The 25,615-nt window shown below is 44.5% G+C and overlaps 1 protein-coding gene across 1 annotated transcript in view; it reads right to left on the reverse strand.

Moving 5' to 3' along the window:
• Window positions 1–25,615, reverse strand: part of LOC147032827 (uncharacterized) — a 159,923-nt gene that overhangs the window by 25,927 nt on the left and 108,381 nt on the right. The window contains exons 7-8 of the mRNA XM_085870711.1: window positions 17,278–17,494; window positions 11,479–12,092 (exon numbers count right to left, since the gene is read on the reverse strand). Coding sequence (XP_085726837.1) covers window positions 17,437–17,494 — 58 coding nt within the window. The 3' untranslated portion in view covers window positions 11,479–12,092; window positions 17,278–17,436. The remainder of the gene's footprint in view (window positions 1–11,478; window positions 12,093–17,277; window positions 17,495–25,615) is intronic.

A 25,615-nucleotide genomic window follows, 5' to 3' on the forward strand; every position in this document is an offset into this window, starting at 1 on the left:
TTTGTGCAGAAAATACAAAATAAACATTCCAGGCCCATGGGAGCCACATCTTCGACACAGCCCCCCTGGACTATGTGGCACAAACCTTCCACATGGCCCCTCCCTCTCCTTTGGAACATTACATGGAGGAGAGATGGGATTACATTCTTGGGAGCTTCCTTGGTCCCAATAACTTTGTGATGCATAAGTGGGAAGGCTTGCTTGAACAAATTCAATTGTTTGCAGAAATGGAAAGGCCTGCTTTTCCAACTGGCTGGTAGAAGCAAGTTACTATTTTTTTGGCATTATTATTATTTATTTGTATGCAGCTTATGGCTGCTGGTTTACATCATTGATGGGAGCGTGGCTGTGCCGCTGATGCAGTGCCCCTGTTACCAGTAAGCTGGTACTCGTGTTACCGACCTCAGATTGATGACAGGCTGAATCAACCCACCTGGTATTATTTCAACAGCACGACAGGGGCTCAAACTTGAGACCCTAAGATTTTAAGCCAGCCACCTTAACCATTAAGCCCACGCCAGGCTAGGTTAGTCGTCATAAACAACCTCATCACCTCCATTCTCTGGCATAAAATTATCACTTGCAACCACTGACTGCAAGAGTAAATGAAATACAGAAGTGTCTCACTCGGTTCTTTGGGGTTTGGAAAGCATTGGCTTTAACCAGAGAGACTTCATTTTACGATATCCGAGGTTGGCCAAGGACTCGTGACTGTAAAGTGTCATTTTATGGTCTTCAATTTGCAAAAGATTTGGCATTTCTTGTATCAGCCGTGCCTACTCTCATCGTCTCCCCTCCCCATCAAAGCTTCCTTGTCACCCCTCACTCTCAAAACAACCTTCACACACTTGCCTGTCCAAACTTCCCTCTCACTCCTCTCAAATACTCCCCCCTCACCCTTCTCCCTCCAATCTTCCCCCTCCTTCCCCATTCTCAAAGTTACCCCCTCCTCACATCCACAAAGCTGCCTCCTTCCCCTGCCCTCTCTCTTCCATCTCATCACTCCACCTCCTCCAATCTTTAACTGCCCTCTACCCCCACTCTACCCCAACTGAACCTCAACCAATCAACACCAAGCCTTTTCTCCTCCTCATCTGGCCCTCTCCCCGAGCTCTTCTGCAATCCCCCACACTCTTTCAACAACTCTCCTTACCCCCCTCCTCCCTCCTCACCCTACCCTCCTCCTCCACTCCCCTGCACCCAAAGCCTCCTCCCCTCCCTCTTCTTTAACAGTGTGGACCTCAAACATCCAGGACCTTCGCTCAAACCTGACAGATCTTTCCATACAGGTATTCCATAGAGGAGGGAGAAGGAGGGAAGGGAAGTGGTGAGGTGGGAGTCTGGAGGGGTGTGGTGGGTGGGAGGGGAGTTTGAAGCTGTGGGATGAGGGAGGGGTGAGAGGAGGGAGGGGAAGGGGTTGGTGGGAGTCCAGAGAGGGGTGGGAGGAGGGAGGAGAGGTGAGATAAGGGTGGGGCAAGGGTGGGGTGGGAATATGGAAGGAGGTGGGGTGGGAGTCCGGCGAGAGAAAGGGTGGGGTGTGAGGAGGTGTGATAATGGGGGAATGGTGGAGGTGGGAGGAGGAAGGGGAAGGGGTGGGGTGGGAGGAGAGGGGAGAAGGGGTGGGTGGAAGTCTGGAGGAGAGTGGGGGTTGGAGGAGGGAGGAGAGGTGTGGGATGAGGGATGGGAAGGGTTGGAAGTCTGGAGAGAGAGAGAGAGAGAGAGGGAGAGGGAGAGGGAGAGGGAGAGAGAGAGAGAGTTGGGGTGGAGTCGGAGTTCGGAGAGAGGGGTGTGGTGGGATTACGGAGGGATGAGCCAGGGGAAGGGGTGGGAGGAAGGACCCAGCAATGCCGGGTATTTGCTGGTATATATATATATATATATATATATATATATATATATATATATATATATATATATATATATATATATATATATATATATATGGTTGACTCAGCCTGTCATCCTTCTGAGGTCGGCGAAATGAGTACCAGTATACTGGGCCGGTGTATACCCCGGTTAAAATAGGTGTACCAGATCCCTGTGTCGCAAGAGGTGACCAGGGTTGCGTCAGGAAGGGCATCCGGTGTAAAACATGTGCCAAATCACTATGCGGATGATATGGATGATCCGCTGTGGCGACCCCTAACGGGAGCAGCCGAAAGAAGAAGAAGAAGAAGAAATATATATATATATATATATATATATATATATATATATATATATATATATATATATATATATATATATATATATATATATACATATATATATATACACACCCCCATCCAAAATCTCTTCTTTACTCTCAAGGTATGGCCTCTGGTCCTGTCATTCCATTCTGCTGAAAAACTGTTCTGCACCTATCACACTTTTCATTATCTTAATATCTCCATCAGATTCCCTCCGAATCGCCTCCTTTCTAATGTATAAACTCCTGTCTCCTTCAGCTGCTCCTCATCACTGAGTCTAGCTCGCCCTGGAATCAATCCAGTAGATCGACGGTGTACACTCTCTATGGCAACTATGTCCTTCCTAAAGGGGCTGTCACACCTTGACGTTTTAGCCAGCGTATGGCAAAGTATCAAAATGTATGTAAAACGCTGACGTACGCTGAACTATTGATGGTTTTTTTTAAGTTTTTGGCGTATTCATAACGAGTTGGACGTATGCATAACGTTTTAGTAATATACACAGAACGTTTCGATAACTTATAGATAACTTATACCAACGAATGCTGAGCGTGTTCTCGGCGTTCACAACTTATGCCCAACGATAGTCTAACGTATGCATAGCACGGCAGAGTATCGCCGACGATCACGTGGCGTAGCCTATTAAAAGGCTGCCGCTCGACGATTCAAATCATAATTGCACTAGACATCGAAGTGTCAACATCACCGTCATGCCCTGTCAAACCTTGACGTTCCAGCCAGCGTATGCCAACGTATGAAAAATTTGCCAAATACGCTGGCAAACGTCAAATACGTTATGGGTAAGTTTTGTATACGCTAACAGCACGCTGGCATACGTCGTAGTACGCCGAGCACGTCGACAAATTTTAAGCATGCTCAAAATTTTTCGACGTATTCCAGTGTATGACTCACACGTTCCGCATACGCTGGCCATAACTTGTAGGCACATTATGCGATCGTTGACACACGTCGACACACGTTACTTGTAAGTTACTCATAAGTCGAAACACGTCGAGGTAATGTTTAGCTTACCCGAAACTTATTTCTAACCTATGAGTAACGTGCTTTGAACCTATGTGTAACGTATCTCCAACACACATTGACGTATGTAGATGTATTTGATTGATGTCTTCCGGGCGACCACAGTACTTACTGAAGGTGTTTCTAACTTACAGCTACCGTATAATGGTGTATTTGCAGCGTTTAGGGGAATTGGTATATCAAAATGGGCTTCACAGGAGGAACCCGTCAGTGTTTCAGACTCCATGGTGAGTACATGTCCATGTCAGTAGTATCAGTAGTAGTAGTAGGTGAGCGTGTCAGTAGTAGTAGTAGTAGTGGTAGTAGGTCGTTGTCAGTAGTAGTAGGTGAGTGTGATGGGGAGGGTGTGGGTGTTGATGGATCCTCCTTGCGTCCGCGTCCACGGCCACGGCCAGGAGACTTCTTTGCAGCATTCTTCGAAGTTTTCTTCGGCTTTTTTTATGTTTTTCTACGCTGAACTATTGATGTTTTTTAAGTTTTTGGCGTATTCATAACGAGTTGGACAAATGCATAACGTATTAGTAACGTACACAAAACGTTTTGATAACTTATAGATAACATACCAACGAATGCTTAGCGTGTTGTCAGCGTTCACAACGTATGCCCAACGATAGTCTAACGTATGCATAGCGTGCGGCAGCGTATCGTCGACGATCACGTGGCGTAGGCTATTTATAGGCTGCCGCTCAACGATTTAAATCGCTGCCTCAACGATTTAAATCATAACTGCACTAGAAATCGAATTGTCAACATCACCGTCATGCCAAAGAAAAAACAAACAAAAAAAACATGGAATCTGGAACACTGAGGGGTTCCTCCTGCGAAGACCATTTTTATATACCAATTCCCCTAAACGCTGCCAATACGCCATTATATGGTAGCTGTAAGTTAGAAACACATTCAGTAAGTTCTGTGGTCGGCCGGAAGACGTCAAATACGTCTACATACGTCTACATACGTCAATATGCGTTGGAGATACGTTACACATAGGTTAGAAATAAGTTTCGGGTACGCTAAACATTACCTCGACGTGTTTCAACTTCTGAGTAACTTACAAGTAACGCGTGTTGACGTGTGTCAACGATCGCGTAACGTGCCTACAACTTATGGCCAGCGTATGCGGAACGTGCGAGTCATTCGCTGGCATACGTCGAAAAATTTTGAGCATGTTAAAACTTGTCGACGAGCTCGGCGTACTACGATGTATGCCAGCGTGCTTCAGCTTGCTCTCAACGTATACAAAACTTAACCCATGACGTATTCGAGGTGTGTCAACGTATTCGGCAAATTTTTCATATGTCGGCATACGCTGGCTAAAACGTCAAGGTGTGACAGCCCCTTAAGCCTGGTGTTGGCTTAACGGTAAAGACGGCTGGCTTAAGATCTTAGGGTTGAAATAACACCAGGTGGGTTGATTGAGCCTGTAATCCTTCCGAGGTCGTCAAAGGCAAAATGAGTTCCAGCTTACTGAGAACGGGGGCACTGCATCAGCGGCACAGCCGCATTTTCAGGAAATGATGCAACCAGCAGCCAGAGACTGCATACAAAACAACTATATCCTTCTTCAGATGTGGTGACCAAAACTGAACACAATATTCTCGATGAGGCTTCACAACATTCTTTTCCATTGTTAACACGATCTCTTGATATATTATTTATCCTCCTACAACTACAACATAAAACCATGTTAGCTTTACCTGTAGGTACCTGGCACTGTCCTGTTTGCTTACCCCCCCTCCCCCTCCTCCACACCCCACCCCCGTATCTCTTACCACCCCCAGAACCTTCTCCTGTGTGACACACTCCAAGACTCTCCTTGCATCATGTAATCCATATTTCCATTATTCCTCCCCAACACCAGCACCTTACATTTCTTTATGTTAAAATGTATGTGCAATTCCTTCCCCAGATCAACTCTTCCATATTAATTTTGTCATTAAATGCAGGGTTAGAGAAAACGTGTGCAGGCAGATGGGAAATGTCACAAAAGAATAAAACGATCATTGCAAGAACCGTCAGTGTAGGCTTTTTGCAAAGGGTTTGAAACTGTGGTTAATGGCAGATGCTTTTAGGAGATCAAGCAATTTCATATAAATTATGTATTTCATTGCTCCACTCAATCACCCATCTCCCTCCCCTTTAACCTCACCCCCCAGCCGAGCCACTGCCACGCCTGCATCCTCTCCCATGTGGATAAGGCAGCACCAATTTCGCAGCGTTTCCATGGCACCCGAACAGCATGTCCTTGGTAAACAACTCGTGGGCAGACGAGTTGCATAACAGGCGATCCAACTGATGTCTTTATTATTCTTGACTTTTCAAATTAGATCCAATGGAATATATTGTTGTAGAATTCCTGCCCGTCGGCGTGCGAACGACCACGTCTAACCAATAGCGGTCGCTTCGCCCACCGAACGGACAATCCAGTCGTGACTTTCTGGAACAACGCCAGAAACCAGTCACGGGTGGGTTTTTAATTCCACCACAACCTTGTCCGCACTCTACCCACGCGCTACAGGGTCCGATCGCCAAATCTTCGATTTAGCCAATTATCCGCGCAGGTCGGTTACCGAGAGATTGTACCTCAATGGGACCGCTTGGAAACGAGCCGCTTAAGCAGCTCGCTTCCTTTAGGGATAACCGAGCGGGGTATTATCGCGCAGTCCCGTTGGACCCGATCACTTTACCGGCTATTTAAAAACCAACTATATTCCGAGTGCAAGATGGGGCAGTTCAATGAGGAAATGGACGCAACGAACAGGTTTACATTCACACAAGGACATTTATTAATAATAAAGCACGTATGCAATTATACAAGCAACAAAAGCACGACAAAAGAACTACAACCGTCTACTTATTATGTACAGTCACTTGCACTTAACAGCAGTTCCTACTTATTAGATGGGCCCACGGACACACGTACGCACACACACACACCCAAGAAATGGTGGCAGAGGCCTTTAATAACAGGCTCCAGCTCGGAGGACAGGTGAGCTGAAACCCAGAGCCTATCTCGAACCTCTCCATCTCGTGTGGTCTTCAAGTTGTTCGGACCCGGGCTCCAGCGAGAGCGAGCTGGATCCAATCGCCGTGAGCTGCGATCCTTCCCGAGCTCCCGCGAATCCTCCCGCGCTTCTCAACACGTGCTGGTGAGACGAGGTGCCGATCCTTCCCGTCGATGCGTCGCTTCCCCGAGGAACCACCTCCCGCACTTCTCAACACGTGTTGGTGAGACGAGGCGCCGATCCTTCCCGTCGATGCGTCGCTTCGCCGAGGAACCACCTCCCGCGCTTCTCAACACGTGCTGGTGAGACGAGGTGCCGAACCTTCCCGTCGATGCGTCGCTTCCCCGAGGAACCACCTCCAGGCTTCTCAACACGTGCTGGTGAGACGAGGCGCCGAACCTTCCCGTCGATGTGTCGCTTCCCCGAGGAACCACCTCCACGAAGAGGTCGATGAGTCGCACCAAGCCGGGAACCAAAACGGAGAACAAAGAGCTCCACAAACCAAGAAGAAGAAGCCACCACTCGCAGCTCGAGCCGAGCGACCGGCTTAACTTCCTTCCAAACAGGGCAGCTTGAAGCAAAAAGCTCTCCTGAGCCAAGCAAAAGCCGAAGCTCACGGAACCATCAAAGCAAAGAGCCTCCAAAAAGCCTCCTCCCGAGCCAGGCATCAGCCGAAGCTCACTGAGCCAGCCGAAGCAAAAAGCTTCCGCAGGCTTCAACCCTAACGCAAGCCAAGCAGGACCCGATGGTCTGAACGACTCCCCTCAACTCCCTTCTCCAACTCTGCCCTTCCAACTCTGCCCACGAACAAAAGAAAATATCTCTTCCTTATCCTCTTCCGCCCTCCCCCCGCTCCCGGCGTGACTCATGACTCATGCCCTCATGCTCCATCGCTCGCTCAGCCACGGGTGGGAGGGAGTTGTTGACATCATGAGTCACGGGACGGCAGGGTGGTTCTTCCTCTTCGCAGAAGAGGGGGAGGGATGTCTTCATTGTTCGTTCCCTAACTATTAAATCGATCCGCAACGCATCTAATCGATTTCTGAACATTTAAACAATGAAAGGTGAGCTATCTAGGGAACAAGCACTTATCGACATAGCTGACTTAAGGAACCTGAATTTTGTGTGCAATTGAATTCCCAAATTCGTAACTATATATATATATATATATATATATATATATATATATATATATATATATATATATATATATATATATATATATATATATATATATATTCACACTTTGGTGGAAATGACCAATCTCAGAAATTCATTCAAACATACCACTTTTGTGTGCAGCTAATTGTGTATATTGTTGTGGGTCGGTGGTCGGTGGTGAGAACAACCGCTAGGTGGGGGAGGTTACACAGCCTCCCACCAGACTCCCCGGAATTGTCGGCCGTTGCTCCGTATAACTCCATGAGATAGCGGGTTGCTGAACCGACCGTGGATGCCAATATCTCAACTGCGTAGCGTAGGGTCTGTTTGTCTAAAATCAATTTACCTAATTAACTATGAGATTTCGACTACCGGGGAAACCACGCCCTCGGCACATCTTGCTCGAACCGGGTCACTCCACTGACTGCGGTAGAGTTCCAACTACCGACTACGAACTCCGGTTTGACTGCAGCCGAGCGGAAACTGCCAAAACCGTGCCGGCTATGATAGACCGATTCCCGGGGATGAAACCCCGCTTATACTCAGATCCAAACCATTCTGGACCAATACAAGAGAGGACGGAAACAGACTGGGAATATTTCTACAATTGTTTTATTTACAGGAAAATAAAGACAAAGGCCAGACTTGACTCAAATATGCAATCAGGGAAATATTTACAATGATTCAAAAACACTTATTCAGTTCTACTTACAAGATGGGCCCACACGCAGACACACACACACACACAAAAGAAAAGAAACCCAGAGTTCTTTATTGGACCCTCCAGCCGATGAGAGAGAGAGAGAGAGAGAGAGAGAGAGAGAGAGAGAGAGAGAGAGAGAGAGAGAGAGAGAGAGAGACAGAGAGAGAGAGACAGAGAGAGAGACAGAGAGAGAGAGAGAGAGAGAGAGAGAGAGAGAGAGAGAGAGAGAGAGAGAGAGAGACGAGCTGGGAGTCAGAGTCCGGATGGGTACCTGGCCCCGTCGGAGAAAGGGGCTACTCTGTGATGTGGTACCTGCCAATGATCGTCGGCCTGGTCCCAGTTGCATGTGGGGGACTCGTGGTTCGTGGCGGAGCTCGGGTGGTGAATAGTCGGGGTCCACGGAGGGAGGTCGGGGTCGCTCTGCCCTTACTTGTGGAGGCCCAGCAGAGACGCATTCGCCGCCTCGATGACCCTCTGCTCAACCCTCGTGAGAGCAAAAACCAACTAAGAACTCGTAACAGCCCCTCGTAACCACTGCTCGTATCCGCTCAAGAACTCCAGCGCAACCCAAAAAAACATGACACCCTCCCAGCTCGCAACCCCACCCGTCATTTTTATAGATCCCCTCGATAGGGGAGGGGCCTTGGTGAAGCCGACGTCACTGTTCGCCCCAATTGGAGATGGGGCTTCCATGGGTCCGCTCTTTCTGGGCAGAATTTCGGCAAGGCCGGAAAAACCCGTTTACTCCACTGCAGACTCGCTAAAAAGGACCCACCGCCAGATTGAATTGGGACGCTGTAGGAAGCGGCAAGGAACAGCTGCAAGACCCTGCCTTGGCAAGTCAGAGTGTTGGTTGACAGCGGGTGGGTAATGGGTCGTGATGGGGAATGGTTGTTGGTTGTTCGTTGGAGGGTTGCTTGGATGTAAAGATTTAATAACCTATCTAAAAAGAAGTCGCAACGCACGTTTTTGATTCTCCCATTAGACAAAAAGGAAAGGGATCTGACAACACATGTACATAACGGGATAACTGACTTTTGGGACCTTTATGTTGAACGCAAATGGTTTCCAGATCCGTAACAATATTTTGTGTGCATGTACAAGCGCTATAAACACCAGGATTTATTGCTGACTGCAGAGCTGTATTACCGAAAAGCACGACTGCAATCATAAAACAAATTACTGGAAGACGATGAAATGTACCACCATTCCTTTAACGTGTTTCCCAAATGCAATGTCAACTTGGACAACCATTCTCATGAACATTAGCTTCCAAGTGACATGAGAAACAATTGAGACTGTTATCATTTTCCAAAAGTCCTTTGGTTTTGAGGATAATCAAATGAGAGCTGAGAATTGCAAAATAAGCCACTTAATTGCAGTCATTTCCTTGTCTCGTCATGAATTTCAGTCTCCATCAAATGTGAGTCCACTATTTGCTCTTTATCATTCGATTCAGCAATACCACATTTCCCTACATCTTGGCATGATGCATGGTGTTTCTTCGTCTCTGCAGAATAAAACGGTGTAAAGTAAGCTATGGATACATGACTGGTGTACACTATATGACAGCTCCGTGTTTCATAAATTAATACCAATACAAGGTTTCACTGAGGAAGCAGACAGCTATATTCTGCATCATTGGGGTTGTTCCCTTATAAACAGCAGAGGTAAGGGCTTTAACAAGAAAATTTCAAAGGATCCAAGAGGGGCAGAGAAGAAAATAGGAGAGAATGGATGGAAATGTTGTCATTACCAGGGCCAGGAAGGGGGGGGGGGGGACGTACCACATACAGAAATCAGGGTTGGGAAGTTTGCAGATCTGGTCAGACCCACCCATTAGCAGAAAGTGTTTTTGCCCCCCCCCCCCTTTTTTTCCACCCAAATCACAATCATACACTTCGAGCTGCAATGCTATGGCTGATTACTGTAGAGCTTACACCCAGTCAGCTAGAATAGTGGCAGTTGAAATAACTACAGATGAGGATCAGAGAGTTGGGATGGATAGTTTTGAGTCGATCCATGTGAGCAGAAATATTGAGGAAATGGTAGCAGAACAAGAGAGTCGTCATCATTGGGTGAACACCTGGACAGTAAACCATACAGACAAACATTAGGTGGTTGCCGAGACACGTGTGCAGTCACAGGTATTCCACATGGCTAGATTTTAATAAGAACAATGGACAATGAGGAATGGAGATCTTGCCAAAAATAATCATACCACCTCCAGACTCAGGGAGAGGCCTGCCATAAACAGAAGAGAGAATAGCCAAGGATTGACAGAGAAATTGGAGACATTCTGGGAGAGGAATGTTTGTGTAAAACATACAATATCTGGAGCTGCAACAGTCATCTTAATTGAGATTTATAATATTTGAACAAAGACATTATATATTGGTGGACCAAACTATAAGGGAGCAGAGTATGGGAGATGAGTACGCGTGGAGGTGATGGGATGTGCGGCGGGGGTCAGCGTACCACACAGTGAGGGCTGAGGACTACATAGTGGGGAGCTGAGAACCGCATACGGCATAGCAGGGGCCAATGGACCACACGACGGGGGTGTGGATGGTACAGCGGAGGATGCGGACTGCAATGCGGGGGCTGCGGCCCACACGGTGGGGGCTGCACGGTGGAGACTGCGGACCACACGGCGGGGGCTGCGAACTACACTGCGGGGGCTGCGGACCACACGACAGGGGCTGCGGAGTGCATGGCTGAGCATGCAGACCGTGCAGCAGGGGCGTTGCAGGTTGCGTAGTGAGGGCAGTGGGTTTCATAATGGGGGCACCAGGGAGCAGGCAGCAGGACTTATATGGGGAAGGACCATATAGATAGGAAAGGATTAACAATCTCTCTTCGGTGTTCTCTGCAGACATGATTTCTCTTGTGGATTTCCTAATTCGGTCAAAGGTGGACATCATGAGCAGGTAGAAAAGAATGGTTATTGAAAGCACAAAGCAAAGCAGTACTATAACATCGGGACAACAGGACACAGTGAGCAGATTTGTATGATAACCAGAATTGAGACAGATATTTTGTGAATAAGAAGAAGTCCGGGCATGTTGGTGTTTGCATGAAAGAGTAATGACAGAGATGAATAATATTAAAATGTTTAAAAAAATAAAAGTGTGGATTATGAGAAGCAATTAGTTATTTGGTTAAGACACAAGAAAGGAAGTCGTATTGAGATGAATACCTGAGGAATGAGTGAAGGAAGGAATAATAATCATAATGAGTTCCCCACAGCCCCCCCCCCCCCACGACAGGACCAAATTAATATGGATAAGATGCGGTAATGAGTTCATAACATGATTAACAACAGAAAGAGAGCAAACGACAATGGATAGACAGTACAGATCTGATCTGGAACTCCTACCTTTTGAAGTGACATTAAGGAGCCAGGAAATACACATCCACACACTCGGAATCCAACACCGGGAATAAAACAGTGGACAGAGTGCAAAAGAGATACAACAGCTTTTACTTCTTCAAACACTCACACAAGTGGAGAGGTTTGTTTCCCAAACTTTTCCACATCCCTTTGCATCCCAAGCGAGTGGCACCACTCTCAGATGAGGCTTCGGTTTCTCTCGTCACTGAGATGCCCAATGTCTTTAACAATTACCGGTAGGCATGGGGATTGAAGACACTGGGTAATACTTGCTGACTTCTGTTAGCAGTCTTCTGGTACAGCACACCGTTTTCCTTCACCTGTAATCTTTTAACTCTCAACAATACTCGTTTACAACAATTGCTCAGCGGCATCCTTTCGGCCTTTACACTTCAACACTCAACCAATTATGTGGTTTACTATCTGTGGTGTCAGTACCTCACATCACATGATCAGATGCAATCTGATGGGTGGTTGGTCTGGTTCCTTCCATCCTACATTAATGTCCAGGCTGCCAGCAATCAAAAGTGGTGTCAGATCCTCTTGCTGCTTGGAAACGCGTTAACATGGATCCGTTCAACTCTGGACTCATTTCCACTCTGCAGTGATCGATAAAACAATTCAGCAATATGGTACACAGGTAGCACACTTAGCTTTGAGCTCTCTAGTCTGTATTCCATTCTCAGCCAGGTAATCAACTGTTCAGATGCTGAAATGTTTGGTGAATAGTGTATCACAAAAATGTACCATCCCTCAGATGGATGTTAAACTGAGTTTGGTTCGGGTAACATTTGGTGGTGGATCTTAATAATAATAATAATATGATTATTTGTGGGTCCATCCGTCCATCTGTCTGTCTGTCACATTCCATTTCACCCATTGGTTAAACAGTTCGCCTGACTCCACCCACAATTTCCACTTGAAAAAAAGTCACATGGTTGCCATTTTGGGGCTTACTGCTATGCAAAGTAAAATACATATTCGGAGCTGTCATATTCACAATTGCCATGCCCTCCCTATACGTTTTCCTTTCATTGTAAAATGACCAAAGCGACAGTTAAAAAGATGCTGACAGGCATCATAGACCTTGTGAAGATAGACCTCAGCAATGGAGGGCTGCGGTCTGTTTCCTTATACTCTGCCTAAATATCTATGTCGCATTCTCTCAAGCAGGACTTAAACCCATGTCATTATATCTTTTCCGCATATTTCTCGGGATTGTGAGTTGGACAGGTGACCAAGATGGGCCATGACATGCTCATGGTCACATATCTTTTCTGCATATCTCACAGGATTGTGAGTTGGACAGGCAACCGTGATGGGCCATGACCTACTTCTGGTCACATATCTTCTCCACATATCTTGTGGGATTATAGGTTGGACAGGCGACCATGACGGGTTGGGAGGCGGTTTGATGGCTTCAAGTGGGGAGGGGATTGACACCTTAGGGTTGGGAGGGAGAGCAAAGATGGAGCAACGTTGAAAGGGGAGGTTGATGCTTTAGTAGGGGGAGTGGGTGGTTTGTGAGGGGATGGGGGAGAGTTGAGGACTTGAAGCCACTTCTTGCATTACGTAGAATTTCCACCGGTCCCTGCTGGTATATAATATTCCATGGTGTCTTTCAAGAAGAGTAGACAAGTTATTTGCAGCACCCAAATCCCCGCCACCTTCAAATGAACATCAAGCCTTCCCAGCCAGTTGGTGAAACACTGGCTAAAAAGTCTTCCACAAGAAGGTCTAGTATAATACTTTGCAGCAGTAGTATAATACATAGAAGTCGTGGAGTGATCAGAGTTCTGAAATCCACAGACATGTTAAACATTCCATCGGCATCCCCTTTGGCTAAGCTTGGATGGTACAGTACTTCTCAAAGTTAAAGTCAGTCAACGGCACCACACTTATCGTGGAATTCAGCTCTGCCACCATGAGCACATGTGTGAGTGCGTTATTATTCATATAAATAGTGAATAATTTTGCATGCTATAGATATTACCTGAACTGCTCACACACTGACCAATTCAACACCAGAAACTCCAGTTTCTCAGAATGTAGGATGTACGTCTTCTCTAGTACAGTGACAATTCTAGATTCAAATACTAGTTCCCTTGTCATTTATAGAGCACAGTGCCTTGACCCTCCCGAGAAGCACTGCAATGTAACCCAAATGACTGGTCAAAGTTATGGTAACCCAGCATTGGTGAGTTAGTCAAATTAGTGCCAACTGCTCGAGTGATTGCTGTTCAGGTAAGGGTCCTCTCCACACACCCCGGCTGGAAGTTCCTCCAAAGAACTTATTGACAACAGGTCACACATAGGCTTGGAAAGCTGCAAGAAGTTCCCTAAATATGGCCTGCAATATGAAAGAAAAACAAAGACCTTCCAAAGTTCTACCACTGTGGTTCACAATTGTTCTTACTGTGTTTGTGCATTCACAATGATGTTATGAGGATCATGTGCATTTACAATGATGGGATGAGTCATACATCATCATCTCAGGCAAATGCATACAACTCCTCTCTGCATCTGCTGGTGCTTTACTTCTAGCAAGTGGTGAAGGCACACCAGTGGGTTCCACATCTCTTCACAGCCTTTGGTTTCAGCACTAGGCTGTTATATACTGAGCCCTGTTGGAGTCCCAGTCAACTCCGTCATCTGTCAGGGTGTTGTCTTCAGTTTGGGAAAGTTCTTAGGCAACTCCAAGTGTTGAACTTCTGCAGGATATATAGCTTCTAAAGGCTGCTAGTGTATGAGCACAGACTATTGGTTCAAGTTCAACACATCATGATGTTTAATGGAATTCACAACTGAGATAGGCATTTTGTTGTAGTTTCCTCAACTTATGAGTGCCACAATTTCACCAATCTTGAGGGGGCGGAGGTGATCACCTTATCCAGAGTACATCACAACAGACACCTCTCCCCAAAAGCTTAAAAATATTCGCATCCTGTTTTGAGGTGAGGTTACGAGCCCAGCTCACTTCTCTGGATATGTGTCCAGGTCACTACGCAGTCTTTCAGTACATCATCTCTACCCACTCACTCCCCTGCATCTCCAACCACTGCCACTTAGCTGTACCACCACATTCCCAAACTGCAGTGCTGTACATCCATGATGCTGTAAATCAACTTTACCATGTACAGAGGCTATATATTTGTATATTTTTGTCTGGGTATCTGCTTCCTTTCCATCTTGCTGCAGAGATAATTCGATTTCCTCTTTCCTTGAATATAACTTCTTTTTTGGTGGGTGGGGGGGGGGGGTTTATACAGAGTCAAGGCCCAGGGAAGAATTAAAACATTGAATGGATCAGGATGCAACAGAACAAAATGAACAGCAGAGAGAGAGGGGGGGGGGGATGCCAACAGCAGGGTTGAAGGCCAAAATAGAGAGAGACTTGAACAAATAATGGGTGTGAGGAGGAATGAGGGGTAAGGTAGGACACATGCAGTGGACAATATGGATACATAAGCAAACTCTCAGGAAGGAAACACTGCAAAAATTGGAAGGAGGTGGGCTTGGGGATGGGGGGGGGGTAGTTAACAGAGATAGAGAGGATAATAGTTTAGGATGGGTGACGATATGAGTTTGTGGTGAACAGCTGTCTTGAAGACCAAGAAGGAAGAATGAGAGGGTATTGAAGAAGAATGTGGAGGTTGGTTCCACAGGTGGGAAAAAAGAAGAACAAATAAGTGGAGGTGAGCAGTGGTTCTGGAATTTGTGAGTTTCATTCTGGAATTTGGGAATTCAGAAGGGGGTTGATGGTGGACCACATGCACCCTACAGAAACCTGGGATGGGTGGTGTTTCATGGAAAGAGCAGAGAAAGCAAGACCAGAAAGGAGGCCGTAGAAGACAGACCACTGACCTGTATGCGATGGGAAAGTGATAGGCCCATAGACTCAGCTTCATTGCGGGAGTTTCCGATAATCTTGAAGCCCTTGATTTCGACGGCATTAAGCTTATCAAGGTGTGAGGCAGGGGCACCAGCCCAGGGAAGAGAGCAGTACTCCGTCAAGCTGTGGATGAAGACATTGTATGTGGATAGGAGTTCAGTTGTGCCAAGGAAGGACTTTGTACGATGGAGGATGCCCAGTCGGCGGCTAGCCCTGGAGGCCAACTTTGAAATGTGGTTTGCCCAAGAAAGATCATGACTGATAGTGAGACTGAAGAGTTTGAGTCATTGAACTTCCCCAGGAGGATTGATAAAAAGTAGATAGGAGGGTTTGCTAACCTTTTGGAGAGAGAGTGTGAGATTTGTCAGGATTGAAAGACATATTCCAAGTGTTTGATGAGCTTGTGTTTTTTTTCAGGGTCTGAAGAGAGGGAAGAGGCTGCAGCCTGTTTATCTGAAGGATGAGGGATGTCATGGCAGAGGGTGGGGTCATCAGCAAATACAGTGGATGGAGGATTTTCCAGAGAATCAGAGGGATCATTGATAAAGATCAAGAATGGGATTGGGCCCAGAACACTGCCTTGGGGTACTCCAGCCTTGAGAGGGAGAGGAGATGAAAGGATTCTATTGAGAGCCACACATTGGCTACAAGAGAAGAGGAAGTTAGTCACCCAAGAATGGAGTTGGCCGTGGATGCCATAAGCAGAGTCTGGAGAACAAGGTGGGATGCCAGTTGCTGCAATACGTAAGTAACCCAGAGATTAATGAATGGGAAAATGATAGAAAAATGAAAAGGAAGGTCAACTGTCGAAGAAAGAAGATACAAATACTATGCCTGTTTTCAGGCAAAGCCTCATTGAAAACAAACCCAACATACAGCAGTATTTCGTAAAGAAGGTCAAATGTACATGTAGCTATCTTCCCAACCTGGAATGCAAAAGCAATATTCCACCCAGGCCACCACACAAAAAGTTTCGAGCAATTACAGTAAATCGAAACAGATATTCTGAATTAGGTTCATGAGACCTTGCAACCACGCATTCAACCTTAAGCAAGCAGCAAATGCTGGACTTTCTTAGACTTTTCCAAGGAATGTCTGTAATCTCATAAATAAGTGTCATTTTCTGTATGTGTCTGTGTCTGTCAGTGTGTGTGTAACACCAATCACGCCAAACTACTGGCCAATTGCCACCAAACATGGCACATGGACCAAGTTCGACCTCATGGTGAACATGGGCTACTTGATTTCATGTGTATTTGTGGGGGTTCAGGAGGGAAGGTCGACAAAAATTCTCCATGTAATATGTGTATAACCACACGGTGGTGGTGGAAGAGTGTATTACAAGTTAGCTATGGAGATAACTTGCATTTTTGCATTGCACATGTATCCAGAGAGTGGGAAACCCCAAAGCCAATCTCCACCAATCAAGGAAAGCAGGGGAAAGGGGGGGGGGTCGAGAGGAAGGGGTGAAGTAGGAGTCCAGAGAGAGGGTAGGAGGAGGCAGGATTGGGAGGACAGAGGGGAATGGGTGGGTTTGGAGTCTGGAGGGAGGGAGGTGGGATGGGGGAGGAGGCAGGGGTGGGAGGACAGAGGGGAAGTGGTGGGTTTGGAGTCTGGAGAGAGGGGATTCAGGTGAGAGGAGGCAGGTGGATGGGTGGGATGAGGGAGGGTAAGGGATGAGGGTAGGGAATGGGGTGAGAGGAGGGACTCGGCGTTACCTGGCCATGCCGAGCACCCCTGCAACTATTAAATACACCTGCCCCCATTCCCTTTGCAGACATGAAAAACTCGGTGTAATACTGACAATCAGATTGGTACTTATCCTATTCACGTATAATTTACTCTTTTCTTTCGCTGCATTCCCTTTTTCTGCACCTCTCACTCTTTCGTACCTGTGCTCTTTAAATGCATTCTCTCCAGAACTAACACAGACGTGTGAAATCCAGTTTATGCTGTTCCACCGCAGAGTGCAAACCAAGATAACACTTTGCCTCTTTATTTGTTGAGACTTTGCCAAGAAAAGCTGCCGGTGTTGAATGTCAGCAATACTGCTATATTTCGATGTTTGATGGAGCAAGGGTCACGGCAACTGTGGAGATATGGTTTGGACTGCAGGTGAGAAAACAAATAATCTGATCAAATTCATAATCATGATCCATAATAGTGTTTTAAAATGATTCCATCACCAAACATTTCACCATGTCAACCAACAATTACAGCTTTGACAATCCCTCTTCATTTCCTGGCACCTGGTTGGATTGTGAAATGCTGTATGTATTGTGCCTTGGCATATCATTGGATGAAATATCAAGGCAGCTGTCGAGTCTGCAATAAGGACTCATGGTGTAATTAAAAAGGCAGGCCTTTGTAAATGTACTCTGATTCAAAAGTAGGACATACTTTCTTGACAGGATTAAAAGTAGGACACACATTATTGCACATCTACCTGCTATTCATGCCATTATAGTTCATTTTTTATTTTCATTCATGCCCTTTAATGTTGCGAAATTTGTGTCCCCAGAACCAACAAGGATATAAAAAAGTAGCAAAATGGAACTTTGAGTAGAGTAGAACTTTTACAAGCTGATGAACAATTCAGTATTTAGACAAGAAACCACAAATATGGATATTAGTCTGACAACATTTGTTGAAGCAGATTTTTTCTTTCACCCAAGCATTCATGTAATTCGCTGTCAGTCAAATAGCTTCTGTGATTTGATTCCATGTTTGAAATAGTCATCTTCGTCTCTGTGATATAACAATGATCTAATGACGAAAACATTGAGCTGGTATTTTTGAGGTTGGCGGTTCAAATCCATTCCAAGACAACAGTAGATGGATTTAGATTCTCAGCTGCTGGAATGGAACTCATCCCCAGGAAATTAAAAAAAAACTACTGGATTGGTCACACACTAATGTAAAACCAGGCTTGCTCACGAACGACCTTAAATAAAATATAATAAATGACCGTTTTTACAGCCATTTTTCCCTGCTGTGCAGGGGTTAGGCTTTTTCTTGAGGCAATGTTTTTTTTTTTATGGCCGGATGCCCTTCCTGACGCCAACCCTGGTCGCCTCTTACATCATACAGGGATATGGTATACATATTCTAACCAGGACCAGTACACTGGTACTCACTTCGCCGACCTCAGATGGATGACAGGCTGAGTCAACCCCCTGGTGTTAATTCAGCAGCCAACGGGACTTGAACTCAGGACCCAGGGATCCCAAGCCGCCACCCTAACCACTAAGCCAACACCAGGCTGGAGCCAACCAACACCAACACCAACACCTTAAATGGAGAATGTATTCACCTGGTCGGGTTTACATCTGATTTGGGTTTACAACGCAGCACCAAGCACCTTCTTTTCTCCCTTCTTTCCTTTACGGCGGGGCGAACCTTCTTTCCTCCTCCACAGCTCACCACCTCCTCTTCTCCTTCCCCTCCCCCGCGGGTCGAGGGAAACGCTCTGAGGTACTCGCCTCCGGATTGGACGAGGGGTTGTTGGGCGACTCGTGGCCGCCATTGATTGGACGAGCTCAGGGTGGGCGGAGAGAACCTCACCCCCGTACGTGACACGCTGCACGTGGGCGATGGATGGCGATGGTGCGAAAATGAAGGATGAAAATTTAAAGATATAAAAAACCTGACTATTAAAGCAACTCTTTGCGCACACACGAAATTCCCATTAGACAGAAGGACGGGACCCTGACTATAAACACATACTTATCAAAATAACTGAACTGCGGGGGGCTGCTGTCTGTCTGTGTGCAAATGGCTTTCAGATTCGTAACAATATATCGATAGATAGATAGATAGATTTAAGCATACACGTATACATATACTAGTGGGGGTATGCTTACACATTGTGTCAGCACACGAATTGTGTAAGCATACAAATCTTGCTTCCCCATTGTCTCAGGTCGCACACCAGCATTTGATTTTTCATTCATTTATATTTTCATTTACGGATGCTTTCTGACACTTCTGTGATTTTTTCCTGGTGTATCGACTTCGATGTCCATCGGCACACAAAATTACCATGCTTCCCCATTGTCTCTGGTTTCTCACCTGTATTTTTTTAATGGTTTTTTTCATTCATATTTTTATATATGGATGTTGTTCGACGATTTTGTGGTTTTTTCCCCCGGTGTAGCGGTTTCGATGCCCATCGGCATATAAAATCTCATCTTTCTACATCACCCGGAAGGTACCGATCTTTAATATCAGTCAGTAAGTCAGGAAGTCAATGAGTCAGTGGTTGGAAAGAGCTTTATATCGTTGATATTATATATTTACTAGGTAAATTCACCTGGCGTTGCCCGGGTTCTTTTTGAATGAATTCAATCTTCTGTGCATAGGTCTGATGCGAGCCCAGTATCAGTTCCCTATTGGGTCACAGCAGTTATAGCCTGAGGGGGTGGGTGAGGGGGAAACACCCCCGGCTGAGGGGCCTCGCCACCTAGCCTGTAACTTTCCCGGGCAGCGTCCCGACATTTTTTGTTTCAGAGGTTTCCTCCATTCTTTCACTGTTCAGAAGATTAGCACGTGCAGACAAACAAACAAGCAAACAAGCAAACAAGCAAACAAGCAAACAAGCAAACAAACAAACAAACAAAAACTTCAAATTATATATTAGATATATACTGTATCATCAATATAAATATACGGGACAACCCGTGAACCCGTTGGATTCCAGTTGTGATAGCGGTTGATGAAGAAAATAATTTCAAGAAAAAAAAGATAGCTCCAGCAAACTATACCGCTGAGGTTGTTTGCATTGATCAAATAATCCCGAAGAGTACTTGACTGAATGGGGAATTGATTTTTTAATAATTATTTTTGTTGACTGATTTGAACGAAACTTGATACTGCACACCGAAGGCGAATGGTGTGTAAGGTGTCCCTAAAATTTTTGTGCTATCGTGTACCATTTTGGCTGTATTTTGGGAACATACATACATACATACATACATACATACATACACGATGAGAGTTTTAGTAATATATATATATAGATGAAGTTAAAAAGAAAGTTACACGTATGTCGCTGGGTCATGAGTGGCCTCTATTCGAACCCGTTTCCTGACCTTTGATCCTGAAGCCGACAAGCCACAGATAACTCCACAATCTGATGGATTGCTAAGCAACCATGGACGCCATCTTAGGTGAGTAAATCTGGCAGGGTTCCTAAACCAAACTCTCATGTTACCTTTCTTGTGACCTAGTTACCTCAGATAGGAACTATGCTCTCAGCTTCCCACCTTTGTCTATTAATTACGTGTAGCCAAGCAAAACCATACGTGGGCTGCTGGATAAACTAGCACACAAATCAGTGGGGTACAATCTCCCATCTATTTATTACACTCGATGTCTAACCAATGAAATAAAGAGACAATCGAGCTCATTTGGAAACAACTAATCTTGTGTTAACAGATATGTATTTACAAAGATGCAAGTATTTACAGAAATGCAGTGTCACATATAAACAGTCTTAAAGCTGACTAGTAACATCATGCATAAATATTGGAGTCTTTAACATCCACAAATGAGTGCAGTACGGACAGTACAACATTACTCACTTAATATCCCACCCATTAAAGGAGTATGTGCTCTATAATACTTCCAGACGTATCAATACATTTTCTTGCATCGGATTTCATTGGGAATGACACTCTGAGTAAGCGAAAATCAAAAGCAAACATATTACTCTTGCGTCGTCCTGCAAGTTTGTGAGCAGACATTGCACCAACAAACTTTCAAGTGGTTTGGTTAAATTTCAACCAGGAACAAATAATTATGTGCTTGGCCAACTGCATTCTAGACACTATGCCATTCGTTCTTAAGCAAATTGGATGACATATGGTCATTGTACTACTAATCCCTCCATATCTTGACCAGGGTAAATTTTTTTACCTCAGTCTTTCACAAAGCAGTTGAAGTCAGGCCTGATGTTTCACTGGAGCTCATTTGAGCAGGAATTTGGATTTGGCCAAGGTGTCAGCAATAATTCACCAAATCTTTGTGAAAGATGCAATCATTTAGGTATCTATCTTTAACATCCACCTACCTACAACCAGCACTGGAAGATGGGTCCTCCAGGTTAACATCCTTCCGATGGATGGCACAAAATAATTATGCATCACACACATGCCCTGCTTGTGAAGCATCAGGGTGACAGTTGAAAGCTTAGTCGAGATTCTACCCCAAGCTGGACAGCTCAAAGCAGAGTGCACACAGGACTATGTTTTCCTGCCAGCCCGAAGACGTATGTTCACTGTAAAACTGCAGAACATAAGGATTATCACAACTTTGACAGGCCATGTGGTGACTGCAAATTTCACTTTTAAAAACTGGTCATCCTGAACTCTATAGCACATTTTGCTTTTTTCAGGACCTGTGTCTAAATGCCAATCTGTGTGTTCAACTAAGCTTGCCCTCTGAACACATCATTCCAGTTAAGCAACAATTCTTTCCTCACCCATTTAGTGTGTTCTTTATTTGGGGAAGAAGGCTCTTCTGAATCTGATTCTCCAGGCCTGTTGTTCACGTCACATGTTCTTCCAGCACCTACTGTTTCCCCCCTTCTTTCTCCTCCCACTCCTTTACTCCCTTTCTTATTCTCACCAATTCTTCCTCCACGTGCCTCTCCGTTGTTATCCCACCATGCTATTTATGCATGTTCCTTGCTTTCCACTATGTTCTAGCTGTTATTTTCCATTATATTCTGATAGAGCTCTTCCATGAGCCTCGACTTTGTATTCCAAAAAATTGTCTTCTTACCTTTTTCCCATTTATTGACCCACGAGTAAAGGTGCCCGTCTTCGACGGGCGTCACTGGCAACATATGGTAAAGACAGATAGCATGAATGTATTTTAAACAATATATTATATCATTTTTATCCATTGATTATCATTCAGGTTTTCCCCTTCGACTGTCCCGCAGTAGCTCCACTTCGATGACATTACCACGTAGTTTCGTGACAACACAACGTGTACCGTTCGAGAGTTCCGGAGGATCCATAGAGCACATTAAAATTACAGGGCACCCTACTTTAAAGTGATCCAAAAGGCCGGATCAGTTTCGTGTACATATTCATATCTTGTAGATTTTAGCTGGCCGGATCAGTTTCGTCTACATATTCATATGTTGTAGAATTTAGCTGATTCTGAAACTGTTAACAGCATGTCGATCGGATGGTTCTGTGATTTTCTACGGTAATAAACAGAAGTATGACTTAAGCCTGTACGCCACTATGCGGAGACCCGAGATTTTTATGTGCACGTGCTCAATCCCACACCCACCCGGAAAAGACCCAAGTACACTGTCAGGACTCACCTCCACACTAAAACGATGATCGTGATTTTGGGTTTAACCGTAACTGACCGGGCGATACTTTGTTGGCAGTTGGTCCGGCTGGGCAGCGGGTATCGGTCGATGAAAATTTCAAAACGGCAACCAACCAACGGCAAAAAAAAGCAAAGAAATACTTTGAACTTAGTCAGAAAGTCATGGTTTTGTGAAGAAACTACGGCACATGGAAAGTGCAAATTAGTCAGGTATGAACTCAACTGTTTTCTCCCCAAATGGAGCGTGATTCTATGAGCCAAACTCATCTTAGTGGTCCTCTAAAAAATGGGAAACATTTTTATTTCTTTTTTGCGCAATAATTCCTCCCATTTTGCAAATGGAGTTGTTTAACTGTTTAACTACCATAATCATCAAAACGAATTTTGAGGGGCCTCTTAAGGAAGACAATAATATCATTACTATATATGTCAAAGCTTGTTTCATTTCATGCAGTAACAAAAATCTGATGGTGGAACAAAAAAAGGGGTGTGCCGAAATATTAATATAGGTTTAACTACCATAATCATCAAAACGAATTTTGAGGGGCCTCTTAAGGAAGACAATAATATCATTACTATATATATGTCAAAGCTTATTTAATTTCATGCAGTAACAAAAATCTGATGGTGGAACAAAAAAAGGGGTGTACCGAAATATTAATATAATATAGGTTTAACTTCCATAATCATCAAAACGAATTTTGAGGGGCCTCTTAAGGAAGACAATAATATCATTACTATATATGTCAAAGCTCGTTTCATTTCATGCAGTAACAAAAATCTGATGGTGGAACAAAAAAATGGGCGTGCCAAAATATTAATATAGATGTATTCTATTTTTATCACAATAATTTCCATCAACTCTCATTTTAGCCACAGTGATACTCTCTCCCCCCAAGAGTGAAATATGATGTCAAGCTTTTGCACTGTATTTGAAAAATCAGTGGTTAAACCACTTGTATTATTCCACATGTACAGGTGAAAATTGCATGTCATCTCCCCACACTTATAGGGAGGGAGAGGGGGGTTATTTTGTGCCCATCACCTGAACCTGCGTACCCCGAGTAAGTACGCAAAATTTGATGAAGATCGGCCAAGCCATTTTTGATTCCATAAGATTCAGACACACATATATACAGTGCCCTCCACAAGTATTGGAACAGTGAAGTCAAATGTGTTTTTATTGCTATATATACTCAAGAAATGTGGATTCGAGATAAAAAGATGAATTTGAGGCAAGAATACAGAAGGTCAGCTTATATTTCTTGGTATTTTTATGCAAATATGTTTTACCCTTGTAGAACAACAGCACATTTTATCTTCAATCCCCCCATATTATGTAAGCATAAGTATTGGAACAAATGACAGACAGGTGTTTATTGTGGCTCGGGTGATGCTTGTTGCACTGTTTGTTTGCACAAAAGAGCTGTGAATGTCTCGTCTTGGTTTTAGCCTCTACTTTTGCCTTGCGAGTCAGGAGGAATAAACCACCATGACAACCAGAGAACTGTCTATGAAAGCAAAGCAAGTTGGAAGCTGAAAGAACAGAATAATTTAATTAGAATGATAGCACAAATATTGGACAAAGCAAATACAACAATTTGGAATATCCTGAAAAGGAAATAAACCACTAGTCTACTGAGCAGTAGACAACATCCAGGTCGGCCAAGGAAAACAACTGCATTTGATGACAGAAAAATCATTAGAGCTGTGAAGAAAAAGCCGAAAATAACTGTCAGTGGTATCACCAACAACCTCCAAAGTGCAGGGGTGAATTTATCAATCTACCGTTCGCAGAAGACTTTGCCAGCAGAATTACAAAGGCTACACCGCAAGATGCAAACCTCTCATCAGCATCAAAAATAGAAAGGCCAGATTAGAATTTGCCAAGAAATACAGAGGTGAACCAGTGTAGTTGTGGAACAAAATTTTATTGAGAAATTAGGGCAAGATATACCTTCACTAAAGCGATGGAAAGGTGCAAGTGTGGAGAAAGGAAGGAACTGCATATGATTCAAAGCATACTCTGTGAAACCTCATCTGTGAAGCATGGTGGAGGTAGTGTCATGTCTTGGGCTTGCATGGCTGCTTCTGGAACTGGCTCACTTATCATTATTGATGATGTAACTAATGATGGCAGCATCAGAATTAATTCGGCAGTGTACATAAATATTTTGTCTGCCGAAATGCAAGAAAATGCCTCATTGAGTAGTGCTTCTCCAAGCAGCAAGACAAAGACCCAAACTAGAACGGGCACTCGTAGAGAGCATAGACCTTCGCCACCGCTACTGTTTTGTTCTTGGCTTAAGAGTGTGGGGAACAGAACAAGGAGCATTTTGGTGCTGATTTTATACGAATTGGATAAGAATTGACTGCGTTATGATAAAAATACGCACATCTGCAAGGTCGTGACCCCCCCCTGACCTTTGACCCCCAACCGCGAGTAAGGGCAATTACGTCATTGTGTCAAGTTGCATATCACAAGATTGGGCATTAAATTCTGAACATTTTGGCATTAGTTTCATGCAAATTGGATAAAAATTGACCGCGATATGGTAAAAAGACGATTTTTACCTTTTCATGACCTTGACCTTTGACCTGATTGCTCTCAAAATCTAATCAAATGGTCCTTGGCTCATAACCAATCATCCCACCAAATTTCATGCAATTCGGTTTAATGCTTTTTAAGTTATGCGAATAACAAACAAATGAATAATCATTGGCATCTCCCACAAACATATATTTTGGCACTGATTATAATGCCAGGATTTGGGACATTTTCTTTTAAAAACAAGGGTAATGATGTAATTGTGTCATGTCGCCCATCACAAGATTGGAAAATGAATTCTGAACATTTTGGCATCGATTGCATGCCAATTA

The sequence above is a fragment of the Eptatretus burgeri genome, chromosome 2 (assembly GCF_056783735.1).
Source record: "Eptatretus burgeri isolate ZD-2024b chromosome 2, Ebu_testis_v1, whole genome shotgun sequence".
In the NCBI taxonomy this organism is placed as follows: Eukaryota; Metazoa; Chordata; class Myxini; order Myxiniformes; family Myxinidae; genus Eptatretus; species Eptatretus burgeri.